We start from the raw sequence: 13790 nt of genomic DNA on the forward strand, positions 1-13790 counted from the left end.
ATCTCCATATCCTGTGGTACCAATCGTTAGTCGACCTAACAATATCATATTATTGGCATTGCTTTCGATATGTACACGTCTTTTTTCGGAGTTCATAAATATTCTTCCGATATTCTTGGTGAAAATAATTGAAACCTGTATTTTTCAATTTTCGAAATGAATCATTTCTGTGGCTGATAAAATCACAATCTATCCTCTAACCTTCTCTTAGTTGGCATTTTATCTAGGTAGAAAGACTTGCTCCAATTTAATCCTACTTCTATAATTCACCTAATTCTCTTTGTAATATGTCTGCATCTTGAGTGTTTTTATTGTTCTATATTGTAATGACCCTGTTCTGTAGTGACTCTATGGTTGCGCACCAGCGCACGAGGATGGACTAAATGAACAGAGACGAGAAGGAAGGAATAAATAAATACATCGTTTACTGTTGTTACCTGTCTTTCGTTGAGTGCCTGCCTTAGAGAGTTACAACAACTGGTGTCAGAAGTGGGATTTAGGCAGCTCAACAAAAGGATAAGAATGACAACGCTTAGGAAGCTTTATGAACTTAGCTGTAAACAGTTAAAAGAGGAGCTCCGAGACAGGGAGCTGAGGATCTTCTGTGACAAAAAATGAGAGCCAGTCTTTGGCAGGCTCTTGTTGATGAAGGGGAAGATCCGGAAATATACTTGTTTGAGATAGAACCAGATATTGGTGAGGTGCTGAACACCATGCAGAACTGGTTAAGAAGTGAACTTTGTACCTTCCAGGATTCGATGAATCATTCTATGGACAAACTGATACGTAACGTGCAAGGCCAGGTCAATCGAGTAAGAGAGAGGAGTCCATCATTCAACAACAATGAACCGTTACTCATTCAAGACTGATAGTTACAAAGAATGCGTCAATGTTAACAAGAAAAACGCAGATGAACAGAAAGAGACAATTGAAGCAATAGAAGAAGTGTGCTACGCGACTGAAACTTTTGCTGTACCAGCTTTGAGTGCCACAACGACCCGGACAGAGCAGGACAACTTTGAGCCTGCGTTAGAGCCTGTCACTTTGGACCTTAAGGACCCCTGTCGATCTACCTACGAGGGAAACTTGAATTTTGATTGTTGCATTCAGGCGGTAAGCAACAACTGTACATGCGATGCTTCACGAAGGGAGTGCGGATATCAAGAAGCTCATCAACAGGGTCTGAAACCAGTGGACTTCGATACTTCTGTTTTCACCAGCGAGAGAGGCCTTGAAGGTGGTCAGAAGAACCCTGCAGCTGATGAACTTGTGCACATAGGACGTTGCCCACGTGCCCCACAGACATGTCGTTCGGACACGCTTGAAGATTATGCCGTGTTTGACAACCTGGCCTCCTGGGGGCCTATGGTGCATCAAGAAAGCGTGCTGGAGCAATGTGTAAGACCAATGGTCTTGATGACCACCGCCATGACATCCACTGCCTCTCTTCCTGACATGAAGCTGCCGTCGGTGCTCATTGAGAGAAAGGCCAGACAACGAAAACGACGCCCCCTTAACCAAAGGCAGATCAACTGGAAAAGGAGAAAGCGGCATCTGCAGAGAGTGAGAAAAAAATTCTCAACTCATTGGCCACATCGGGAAAACTCGAGGTCGACCGTTATATCGGTTTGAAAATGCCTCATTATCGAAAAATTATTTTTGGCTAGAATGTTTTATGAATGAAAATTTTCCGTGACGTGAACGGGAAAAACGCTGCCTACGTCACTAGGCTTACCGCAGTACACTAAAATATTTCTTTGCAAACAAGAACGAGTTCTCAAGGATCAATAGACCTAATTAAACATTTGCACACCATCTTACTGTAGATTGATTTATTATAGAACTATGAAAGAGAACTAATGAAATTAAATGTGCCAATGTACGATTAGTTATTGTGTTTTGAAGGCTTTATAAATTGATAACACTTGAATTGCCTAGAGCGGTGTAGATACCTTGTACTTTGTTGTTTATTTTGCTGGTGACCTTCAGCTGTTCTATTTCAGCTAAAGCAAGTTGGCGCCTGTCTTTTAAGCGTTTCGGTATTACGTCGTCCACCTTTTTAGCTCACCAAAAAAGACTGCCTTTGGCATGCGTTCGTCTGAGATTCGTCTTCCATACAGGATACCGCTCTGTCCAGCGTAACTGACGGACTTAAAGAATTACCTCTATTCAAAGCCCCGGATACACATTTGAGACCAAAGAAAATCTGCTGCCGAGAACAGAGGCAGACGCGAAAAGAAAATCTTAATCGACCACTGTTTGACAATGGTTATGCTTGCCCTGGATGTGGCAAAATTTGTAGGTCACAGCAGGGGCTGCGTAGCCACGGGAAATACTGCAATCCTCATTAATCTTAGGAATTGAAGACAAGCCTTATTATTATTTTTTTTTGCTGTTGAATTATTACCATAAGTTCGTGCTTTGTGTCTACTGTCCCGTACCAAAACAAAGGAAATGGTCATAACAAAGCTTCTCTACGCCTTACGTGCTCACACTGAACATGATATCTAGCCAGCGGCCAACGAGTTTGCGTACGCTGCAGCCTCTTTTTATTTAACTATACACCTCGGTAAAAAGCTTGGGGTTAGGGCTTGGAGATGGAAGGCCCAGTTGAGATTTGAATGGAGGGATGTGTATAAGCAGGCCATATCCCTCCACGGGCTGTAGCACCACTGGGATGGATGGATGGTATGAACTTCTTATAGTCCAACCGTCAGGCTGGGCAGGGCACGTATCCCGTATGGGTAACGAGCATATTGTTTGGCGTAACAGAGGTGTCCCATGAAAACGTTTCTTTAGAAAACTAATGCAATGATTTAAGTCTATTAAGAAAAAATGAGCCATTTTACTTTGTCACAAAGTGCCTGTTTTACCCTATAACGTAGAGATTTGCGTCACTTGATGTTTCGTACTAAAGACATAATGAATGTATACTAATTCCATGATGAAATGTTTGAACGCAACCACCTAAGAAGTTACACTGCAAAGACTTTCTTCTAAGCCAGTAATAGTAGACCTACAATAGTTTTACACAAAAAATGGATAGTAAAACTATAAGACGGATGTGAGCTGTGGTTTGTCTAGACTATAGAAGGACTTAAGAGACTTTATATTTAATCGCCATGTATAATTACATTTAGAACTAACAGAACACTAAATGTAACTCTTCAGATTAATAGTATTTATATGATCGTTCATTTTCGTAATTACAAAAATATTCCCAAAATGACTTAGGATCGGTCATCCAGGTACTGACAATAAAGAGTCTATTGATTTCGTTATTTAATAAAATTAACCTTCAAATTTGTGTTTCAAAAGCATTTTTACATAAATTCGTTCCTTATATCTGCGAATTAAGAAGTCCTGTCGTACATTCTTTCATTAGACAAGATCGAAATGTTACACATCTCTCTATTCCTAGGTCTATAACCTGCTGATAACCTTTGCTGTCACCTGCTGATATGATAATACTTCACTGGCACAACGACACTAAAAAAACTTTTTTAAAAAAGCATCCTATATCACTAAAAAAACAGCATCCGATATCACTAAAAAAACAGCATCCGATATCACTAAAAAAACAGCATCCGATATCACTAAAAAAACAGCATCCGATATCACTAAAAAAACAGCATCCGATATCACTAAAAAAACAGCATCCGATATCACTAAAAAAACAGCATCCGATATCACTAAAAAAACAGCATCCGATATCGCTCGAACAATGTTACCATCTGGTGAAATACGTTTTCATGAAAGATGCCTAATTTCGAAAGCACGCAAAATTCATAAAGACAATTTGCGAACATCAAATCACAAATACATCAGATACGGACAAATGGTTTATGTTTATTTCCAAATGCTCTGCTTGATATACCAGGCAGTGATAGTGAAACATAAAATACTGCAAATAAAACAATGACAAGGCTTTTTTGCTGACACTAAAAGAGGACATTTTTCTTAGAAATATTTATTGCCCCTTTTTTTGGTGATATAATCAGTATTTTTGTAATATTAATTACAAGACAGTACCTGGTGTTTAAAAGTTAGCAGCATTTCAGATACAGAAACAATGTCATTTTTCCATGTTTTCCTTACGAAAATCGATTATAATTAATTTCTTTAGTGTTTATTCTATATTTAGGCCTAATATTTAAAAAAAAATCAACATTAAAGTATATTCAATGTTTTGATTTCTCTAAAATAAAATAGATTATTATTCTAAGCACTGGCGGATCCAGGGGGGGGGGGGGGCGGTAGCTGCGATGAATAATGAGCTGTAGGTCAGGATAATGCGTTACTGCAGTGAAGAATGCCAGAAAACGCTTTTAGCGTCGAAGCTTCGCCCCGAACCTCACTGATGAATAATAAGCTGTAGATGTCAGGAGAATGCGTTTCAGCCGTGAAAATGCAAGAAAACGCTTTGGCGTCGGAGCTTCGCCCCTAATCCCACTGATAAATAATGAGCTGTAGATGTCATGAGAATGCGTTTCTGCAGTGAAAAATGCAAGAAAACGCTTTTGGCGTCGGGGTTTCGCCCCGAACCCCACTGAAGAAGCTTACAGCGCTCTCCCAGACCCCCAAGCTTGCAAGAGAAAGGCCTCAACATGACTGTTTTTTTTTCGCCGAAGTTTAAGAAACAGTCTTATTTCATTCTCATATATCGAATATATATACGATGTACGCACGTTTATGCATATGGTTAGGGTTTACTGGGCGATAGGGTTAGGATTTGGAAAAAAATCGCCCCCCCCCCACTCCAAAGTTCTGGATCCGCCAGTGATTCTAAGCCTAGCTACTATCAGTGGGTGGAACGGTCCAAATCGAAAATATCCCCGCCCACTTGAAATGGGGAGGGGGGGCAAATAAATGTCCTTAATTTTATTTTACATTAAATATTACGCTACCGCTATGTAATCGTGCTACTCGCGTGGAGTCAAAAATACTAAACAGCAGTGATCTAAATAATGTTATAGATGACCTTTGCTGCACAGAGAGCACGGCGTGAGGCGATATGAATTGAGATTTGTCACTTGTATGCATTATCTCACCAATAATTAACGGTATTATTCATTAAAAGAGTCTTAATTTTTTTTCATCTGTAACAATTCAAATTTAGACTTATGTTTATAGCAATATCTCATGTCATGATTGCGAATGTCAAATGCAAGCCCATCCCCCCCCCAACCCTAGGCTACGCCACTGTCAGTCACCACGAAACTCTGTGCTGCCCTAACGTGTGCCCTTCGCCCAGTCAAAGAGTCTTATGAATGTTAATCGCCATAGCCGCCGTATTGTAGCAATAAACTCTTGCCACATGGACCAAATATTTTTGAATCACAGTTAGAAAACTCAATGTAGACTTCGTAGCCTGTTCTTCCAAAAAAACTACAGATGCTAGCCAATCAGTAGAATGCCAAAAATAGCATTTGGTTAATTTTACTTATATACTGTAGGCCTACCTGTTGGAATTTAGACTAATATATTTATTAAGTATATTTTCCCTTGTCGTGATGTTGAGTGCCAAAAGGCAGGAGCCCCTAAAAGGGTAAAAAAAAAAAAAATCTAGATATGAATCCAAAACTTTTTTTTTGTTTTGAGTTTGAGTTTTGAGTTTAGGCACATCGGCACAATATAGGCCATGTCGTGCCCGTAATCCTTTAAGGATCACTCTCCCTTTTGATTTTGTAGTTTTAATTGCAAACTTATGCTTAGTATGAATTTATTAATGAAGAGGATTCTTATAATGATGATCTGGTTTAATAAACCGCTGTCACATCCGATATTTAATAGTGGAGATTTATATTTCTATTTTAAATAAGCAGGACCGGATTTTGTTTTCTTTGGTGTCACGCACAAATTGTAAAGCACATTTCCTTATGGAAAATAGATTATTATTGTTATGTTAGAAACGAACGAGTATCAGGCCATCAGTGGGAATGTTCCTAGGGAAATTTACAAATTTGAAGGTATCTGTGAGGTCAGTTGTTTGTTATCCCCTCGGTTGATGTAACAATATATTCATTTCAAACTCATTAAGGCTGCTATTGTACGTTATGTAATCCCACATCCAGTTTCCGATGCATTATCTAACTTAATAATACTTTGAAGAGAAATAGGCTTACACTGTACTTAGGCCTACACGTAACATATTCATATGACATGCCATTTGGGGGCCGGGTTATATTGTAATGCCCGTAGGCCCAGTTGTGATTAAGATCGGTCCGCCCTTGAACATAGAATATGCTAGTTGTTAATTAAATAGCTTTTTAAAAATTTGATCATAAAATAAATGCTTAAAAAAAAATTCACACAGAAAGGGGACTTAATACGATAAAAGCTTGCATCTTAACTCTCAAGGGACGTAACTACACATAATTGGTCTTTTTTGCTTCCTTTTGATATCAAAATCAGTTTTTTTTTATATGATTTATATCTGCATTAATAATTTTACTTTATAAAGAAAATTATAAATTTAGTTATAAAATGGGAAAAAGTATTTTTATATGTTTTTAAAAGATTAAAGAATTTTAGTTATGCAAAATATAAAAAGATGTTCAACAACAAAAAAAGAAAAATCATAAACCATCAAAATTCAAATCTTTCTTTGTTATTTTAACCTTGGTTACGCTAATAAAATTTCTTTGGAGGGGTGTTTACACGCCTGTACATATAACAATATCTAGTTCTTATAGAAACAATGAACATAATGATTATATATAGTTATATATCTGTGGTTGCAGTCTGATAACTTAGTGATGACTTAGAAGGTATACAGTTTATACAGTTGTGCCCCTTGAAATTGACCAAGATTTAAAAAATTTCAAGATAGTAGGCCTATGCAACACGTGGGTGACACCCTGTAACTGTTAAGAGACTAAAACAAAAGATTTAATCTACAATGAGTACTACAAGGGCAGGCATTTTTACTTATTTAAGTATTGTTCCCTTCTGTTGTTCTAATATTGAACATTACATATAACTTCGTGATATTTCAACACACTTTGGTATAACGATTTACTTTTTAAAGTTTATGTGTGGCTAGAGTCGTACAAAAAGGTTTTAATCATGGTTATGATCTTCTTGAAAACCTGTTGTTCTGAACTTTCAATAGTATATTTGTCTGTAGACTACACAAGCATGGACAATATGGACAATGATGATGGAGAATGATTGTCTGTAGACTACACAAACATGGACAATATGGACAATGATGGTGGAGAATAATTGTTGCAACATTCGTAACGTAATAACATACACGTTTAAAAAAAAAATAGCGTATACACGCTCAAGTCTTAAACATCTTTAAGACTTAGCTTGGATATTAATGATCTACTGGATTGAATTTCAGCTTGATCCGAGATTAACTGTGGTAGAACTAACGTGTACAAACGTTTTACCTGACAGACAGACAGACAAAGGGGATAGATTATTATTATTATTATAGCTTTTATACAGCACTACTTTAATGCTTATAGCATGCTCAGAGCGCTTTTGGTCCTATCTCATTAAACCAGATAATAAGATATAAGCTTGGAAATTAACCAATTAGTTAGTTAATTATTGGCAATTCATTATTTTTGTTTGGAATAGAATAAGGGAAAAAATTGTACTTGACTTGTGGCGGTATTAAGTGAATTTGTCCCCTTTCAGTAGAGAATATGTGTGTGTGTGTGTGTGTTTGTTTGATCAATTATTTTATTACAATATACTACAACGTCTCTTCTTTCACAGGTTTCTACAGCTGGCGAAAATTGCCAGTGATTTATTTGAAAACATGACAAGAAGACGGGAATATATTTTCACAAGAATCAACGACATGGAAAAACCAACAGTACCCTTCTTCATAAGAATAACGCTAAAAGCTTGTAATTCTCCGTCAGACATTCTGTAAGACCTAGTATTTAAAGGCCAACTAGGACGTTTTCTCGACATATTATCGATGTCCTGAGAGAAGTCTTCAAGTTTGTATAGGGATTATTATTTCTCTTCTTGCTTCAAGTTGTCACTAAATCTACCCAGTAAATATGAGTTCCCCTTCTCTGGCTAAAATCGTGCGCAGCAAAGCCCATGGTGGGGCTGGGGTCCCCAAAAGGACGAACACGATGCCTTCCAATATGATGACTGTTTTGTCCAGAATCAAGGTGGACATCCCGCCTAACCAAGGGAAAGGACGTCGAAGGCCTGGCTCGACCAGGTACAGTTACATGTCCAGTGTGTCGCAGGAGTCGGAAGGAAGCAAGCCAGCGGTAAGTGTTGCTAGATTTTCAGCTGGGAAACGAAAGTTTTAGAAATAATAAAAGAGAGAGAAAGAAAGAAGAGGAGTAAACGCGAGTGCAAGAAAGAGAAAAAAAAGGAAGCTAGCGTCAATGAGCGGGAAAGAGTAACATATAAGATGAAGGGATTCGAGAGATGAATAATTTAGGTCTAGAACAGAACAGAGAATGATTGAAAAAAGAAAAAAAAAGATCTAAAACACTAACAAAGTGTTATAAAGTATTAGAATAAGACTCTAATTGAACTACATTTTAATATTGTGGGACTATAGAGAAAATAAAAAAACAACAAGTAGAGAATATTAGATAGGCCTAGCCTATATAATGACAGGACGGTGAGTCAAAACAAAATAACGCTAATACATCGTTGCAGAATAACTAAGTTTTACAAAAATATTTACAAACACCGCATTAAAAAAAAAAGTAAAACAGCTAGTTTAAATTTTGTAAACAATGAGGGGAAATTAATATAAAGTATTTCTAGTGTGTACAGATTGAGGGCTTTGCAAGTTAGAAATAGGATATATAAAAGTGTTGTTTTTTTTTTTAGCGGCGCCGAAAGGGGAAAAGACGCTATTAGTTTTGTGTGAAATGTTTGTCCGTCCCGATTAGATCTCGTAAACTAGGCCTAAAAAAGATAGTGAAATTCCGACATCATAATATTTTAATCCATTCAAAGTTCTGGTGCAACGACTACTTTTTTCTTTTTTAAAGCCAAAAAATATAATTTTTTAATTCACTTATGCAAGCAGTTTTTTCTTAACAATACAGTACTTTTACAACTATTCACTTAAATAGTAACAAACACTAGAGGCTATTTAGTAGAGGAGATAACTATTTGCCATTTTTTAAAACATTTATGCAAACTGTATTTGATTTTTTGTAAAAAAAAAAAAATATTTTATTTTACATTTGTATTGGTAAATTTAATAAGTTCTGTTATATTCTAGGCTACTAACTACAATTTTTTACGAAAGAAAAATGTTTAGGCCTACTTTTCTTAAAGAGAAAAAAATCTATTTAGTATGCATATAAGTTGGACATAATTTAAAACAACAATTTATAAGTAATATTTCATATTACCGCGTGAACTGCAATCCGACCCGCAAGACACAATATAGAATATTTAAATTCACTAAAGGAAAATTGACCATTTACATAGCAATTTGATGAATTAGATATTCATTATAAGACATCATTTAGGCCAGGTTCACATTTAAATTCACATTCACTTTCACCTATCCTTTGGTTTGCTGGACCGCTGGGGCACCACACAAGATTTGTCAACCTTCTTTCTCCATTATTCTCTGTCTTTTGTCTTTGATCAATTTTTTAAATTCTGATGTTATTTCTTAACATATTGATACCTGCCTTTTTACCTGCCTGTGTGGACCACACAAACAGTCTTTGTAACCATGTTTTTTTTTTTTTTTTTTTTTGTTATACATTTTTATAATGCAGTTTATATTTGTTTTAATTCATTCTGCTAGAACTATTATTACGAAATGAAAGTTTCACGAAAGATCTAATGTTTAGGAGTTTAGGATAAATAGGAGGTAGAAGATCTATTTGTAGAGATTCTAATTAGGAGAAAAAATGCGCTTTCATTTCCACCTCTTATAGAATACTAGTTTTAAATACTTTAGACTTAAGTCTTTAGATCTAGATCTAGAGCCCACAAATCGGCAGCATTAGTTTACATCGGTCGTTTATTATTTATATTGTTAAAGACAATGGGGTTGTTCCGTATACAATGTCTGAATTATTCTCTGACTTACTTTTAGTAGATCTAGTTACTGTTATTTATTTCCACTCTAGTCACTAGACGACTAGAATGACTAGATCTAGAACCTAGATTCTACTCTTATTTCTAATCTCACAAGATCATCATGATGTTCACTTTCTTAACATTTTCAAGGTCAACTAGATATAGATCTTAATAAATTTATAAATACATCTAGATCTAGTTCGATTATTATTATGTTACGCTAAATTTTTTTGGTATATGGAACCAAATTTTTTGTTCTAGTATTAAACTTTATTAAAGTATATTAATAATAATATATAGATCAAGATCTATTTCTAGATCTATTATATATATATAATTATAGATCTATATTATACTGTAGTGTATTGTATACTGTATAAGTGTATAGCAGTATAGTATAGACTATAGTATAGTATAACCGATCTAGTACTAGTACTACTAGTAGGCCTAAGTAGGGGAAGGTGGGGCTAGTTGTCACAAGTTTCAAATTTTGATGTTTTAAATATATATTTAGAATTCATTGATTGTCACCAAACTTAACATGTAAATTAAACATTCAGACAACTTGAGTAAATGAAATAAACTTTATCTCTTTATTTATCAGAGTTATACAACAGAAACGTGGTTGGGTTGAGGTTGTGACATTTTTCCCCACAATGGGGTAAGTTGACACAGGGCATCCATATGGGGTAAAATGTCACACTTGAAAAAGAAAAAGTCACCATATCTTGTGGGGGCGCAGTGGCAGAGTGGTTAAGCACTCGGCTTCCAAACCTGAGGTCCTGGGTTTGAATCTCGATGAAGACTGGGATTTTGAATATCAGAATTTTTAGGATGCCCCTGAGTCCACCCAACTCTAATGGGTACCTGACTTTAGTTGGGGTAAGTAAAACGGTTGGTCATTGTGCTGGCCACATGACACCCTGCTCGTTAACCGTTGGCCATATAAACAGATGACCTTAACATCATCTGCCCCATAGATCGCTAGGTCTGAAAGGGAAACTTTACTATATCTTGCTGTTCTAAAAGAAATAACATATTTAGTCAAGACTTTAAATTATTCTTGTAGTAGTTTCCTAGACATATAGTCGTGAAAGAATGATATATCTGTGGAGGTTCTGAAATGTTTTGGAGCTAACAAGGAAAGCTGTAGGTTTTTCTTCAAAATAATGTTTATTTTTTTCTCTATAATATTTGTAAACTATCTGTTCACTTCTCCCTGCAATGCACTCACCTCCAACCTATCCAAATAATAGGACTAGAGAACTGCTTTCCTAAACTAAATACTAGATTGTATAGAAAATATGAAAAACATGCGTATATGTAACCCTGCCGGACCAAGTAAAATTTGATTGTAACTAGATTAAGATATATTAGTAAGTATTAGTATTACTAGAAAAAAAAGATTATATAGATATAGAGATAGATCTAGATAATATATCTAGACTAGATCTATAATCTATATTATTATATTATAGGATAGGTCATAGATGTAGATGTACACTACATACTGTAATCTAGATTGTACTAGAGCCTCTGTCATGATTATGATTATGATGCAATAAACAAACGATATGTATCAAATATTGTACTAAATATTGTACATACATATTTGGTCTAAACTATAGCTAGTTAATCTATCTGACTTTATAAAGTTCAATGTTTTTTTTTGTTTTTAATTGTGAAATCTATTTATATCAATATATCACAAAAAAAAGAAATAATAAATAAGATGTTTTTTTTACAAACGTTCTTGCAATTCAATATTTATAAAAGGTTGAGTGTAAACTACACACATATTCCCCATATTTATGGGATATAATATATATATACGTAGCCTAGTTGATATGTTATACGATTATTTTCAGAAACTTAAATTTAACTATTTTTTAAAGGCATGAAATGTCAGGCTTTGATTTATTGCTCCATAAATTAAATTAGTATTATTATTACTACCAGTATTTATATTTGGTCAGACACAACACATTCAAATCGTCATGTTAATAGCAAATCTCAGACTGCACCTTATCCTCCGATGAAAAAAATGAGAACTGATAACTAAAGTAAAATAACTAAACGACATGACTGTTTTTCTTCAGTTTGTTGATGTTGAGGAAGAATTCTTACACGCAGCTGAATTTGGTGACATCCCAAACGTGAGGAGGATTCTGGAAGACTACGCTGACATCAATGTCGACTGTATCGATGCACTTGGAAGAACTGCTCTCAGACTTGCTGTTAAAAATGAACATCTTGAGGTAGCCTTAAGACTAATAACTCAAAGTAACATTTGTAATCTCTTATATAAACATGTAATCTTATAAATTACTGACATTACCAATACATAATTGAGAAAATGAAGTTTTTCTCCATGTCATTAGGCTACTTAAATTTTAAAATCTATTTTACCTAGTATATATATATATATATATATAAAGGGCCTGCAGAGAACAATATTAAATTATATTTTTTAATTTCGAATTTCGATAGAATTTGAAACAATTTGAGTTTGCTTGTAATAATAAACTAGTAGCATTATTTTTTTTCTCTATATTATTATGTTGATTTTGTTTATATTATAGCCTACTTTAAAAGTAACCTAGAAACTGTATAGATAACATATAATGACTACATTGACAGTAAATATAAGAATCTAAACTTTCTTGTCATCCAGGCTGTGCACTGTCTGGCATTTTCTTTCAGACCATTATAATTTATAGATCTAGTTACTGGTGCTGTTTAAAGTAGGCCTATTTGTCTTAAAAGCATTTTCAAAAAGAATTTTCTAAATAGCAAATCTAACATAATAATGCCAAAGCAAAAAGTAATATACTAGTCACACAGTAAACTGTAACTTCTTCAGTTAGGTAACTGTCAGTAGTGTAAGTGCCAAAAGTTTAAACTTATTATTTTTACTTTTAAAGAATTTTTATATAGATCTTTACAATCCTGTTACTATTTGAGTTTAATTAAAGAAGACGAGTAAAGTATTATTTTTTACAATTCAAACACAAACTCAGGTTGTTGAGGTACTTCTGGAGAAATCAAACCAGCATCATATCCAGGAGGCAGTGTTACAAGCCATCAGTGCCGGGCATACACAGATTGCTGAGACTATACTTAAACACAGAAGGTATCTGGAGATGTGGAAAGAGAGACGGAAACTGGGAGACACAGGTTAGTCAACCAAAACTGGCAGATTATCATATAGATCTAGATATCATATAATATCTTACAATTTAAAAATAAGTGTGAAATCCCCTAAACAAAAAAAGCATTTAATATTTTCTTAAACTGGACTTTGTTTTCTATGTAATTAGAGCATAGAGGAAAGAGTAAAACTCAAAGGGGGGGTCACCAGAATGGTTACCAGATCATTCAAGGTAGTTTCTTCAGATGTTAGGATGGTCACCACTGCCTGCTGCCAAGTCCTACCATTCTTCTAAGATGAAATAATACTCGCTTATAAAGAAACATTAAAAATAAATATACCAAAACATAAAAGTTTGTAAAAATCAAAGGTGTTTTTAAGAGGATGCAGAAGAAACTGTTGCTTAACTATACTCAGTGTAAAAAAAAATGCAGATGCAGCGTTAAGTTATTAATTAATTTTTTTCCTCCCATTATGTAACACAAGACCCTTATCAAATCTTCATTTTAGGTCACAATACACTAAACTCAGGATTTTGAGAGTCTCTCCAACTGTCCCCATGTCTTGCCATTTTGCTTTGCATCTGCATCCAAAT

At 34.9% G+C, this 13790-nt stretch overlaps 1 protein-coding gene across 4 annotated transcripts in view; it reads left to right on the plus strand.

Moving 5' to 3' along the window:
• Positions 1-13790, plus strand: part of LOC106066048 (short transient receptor potential channel 7-like) — a 52878-nt gene that overhangs the window by 13483 nt on the left and 25605 nt on the right. The window contains exons 2-4 of one of the 4 annotated variants that reach the window (XM_013225019.2): positions 7735-8249; positions 12144-12302; positions 13065-13221. In XM_013225019.2, the coding sequence (XP_013080473.2) occupies positions 8028-8249; positions 12144-12302; positions 13065-13221 (538 nt within the window). In that variant the 5' untranslated portion in view covers positions 7735-8027. Of the gene's footprint in view, positions 1-7734; positions 8250-10170; positions 10195-10553; positions 10706-10877; positions 11194-12143; positions 12303-13064; positions 13222-13790 lie in introns of those variants that run through there. The other 3 variants (XM_056035960.1, XM_056035959.1, XM_056035958.1) reach the window with 3 other exon arrangements.

This window comes from Biomphalaria glabrata, chromosome 7 (assembly GCF_947242115.1).
Source record: "Biomphalaria glabrata chromosome 7, xgBioGlab47.1, whole genome shotgun sequence".
NCBI lineage: Eukaryota > Metazoa > Mollusca > Gastropoda > Planorbidae > Biomphalaria > Biomphalaria glabrata.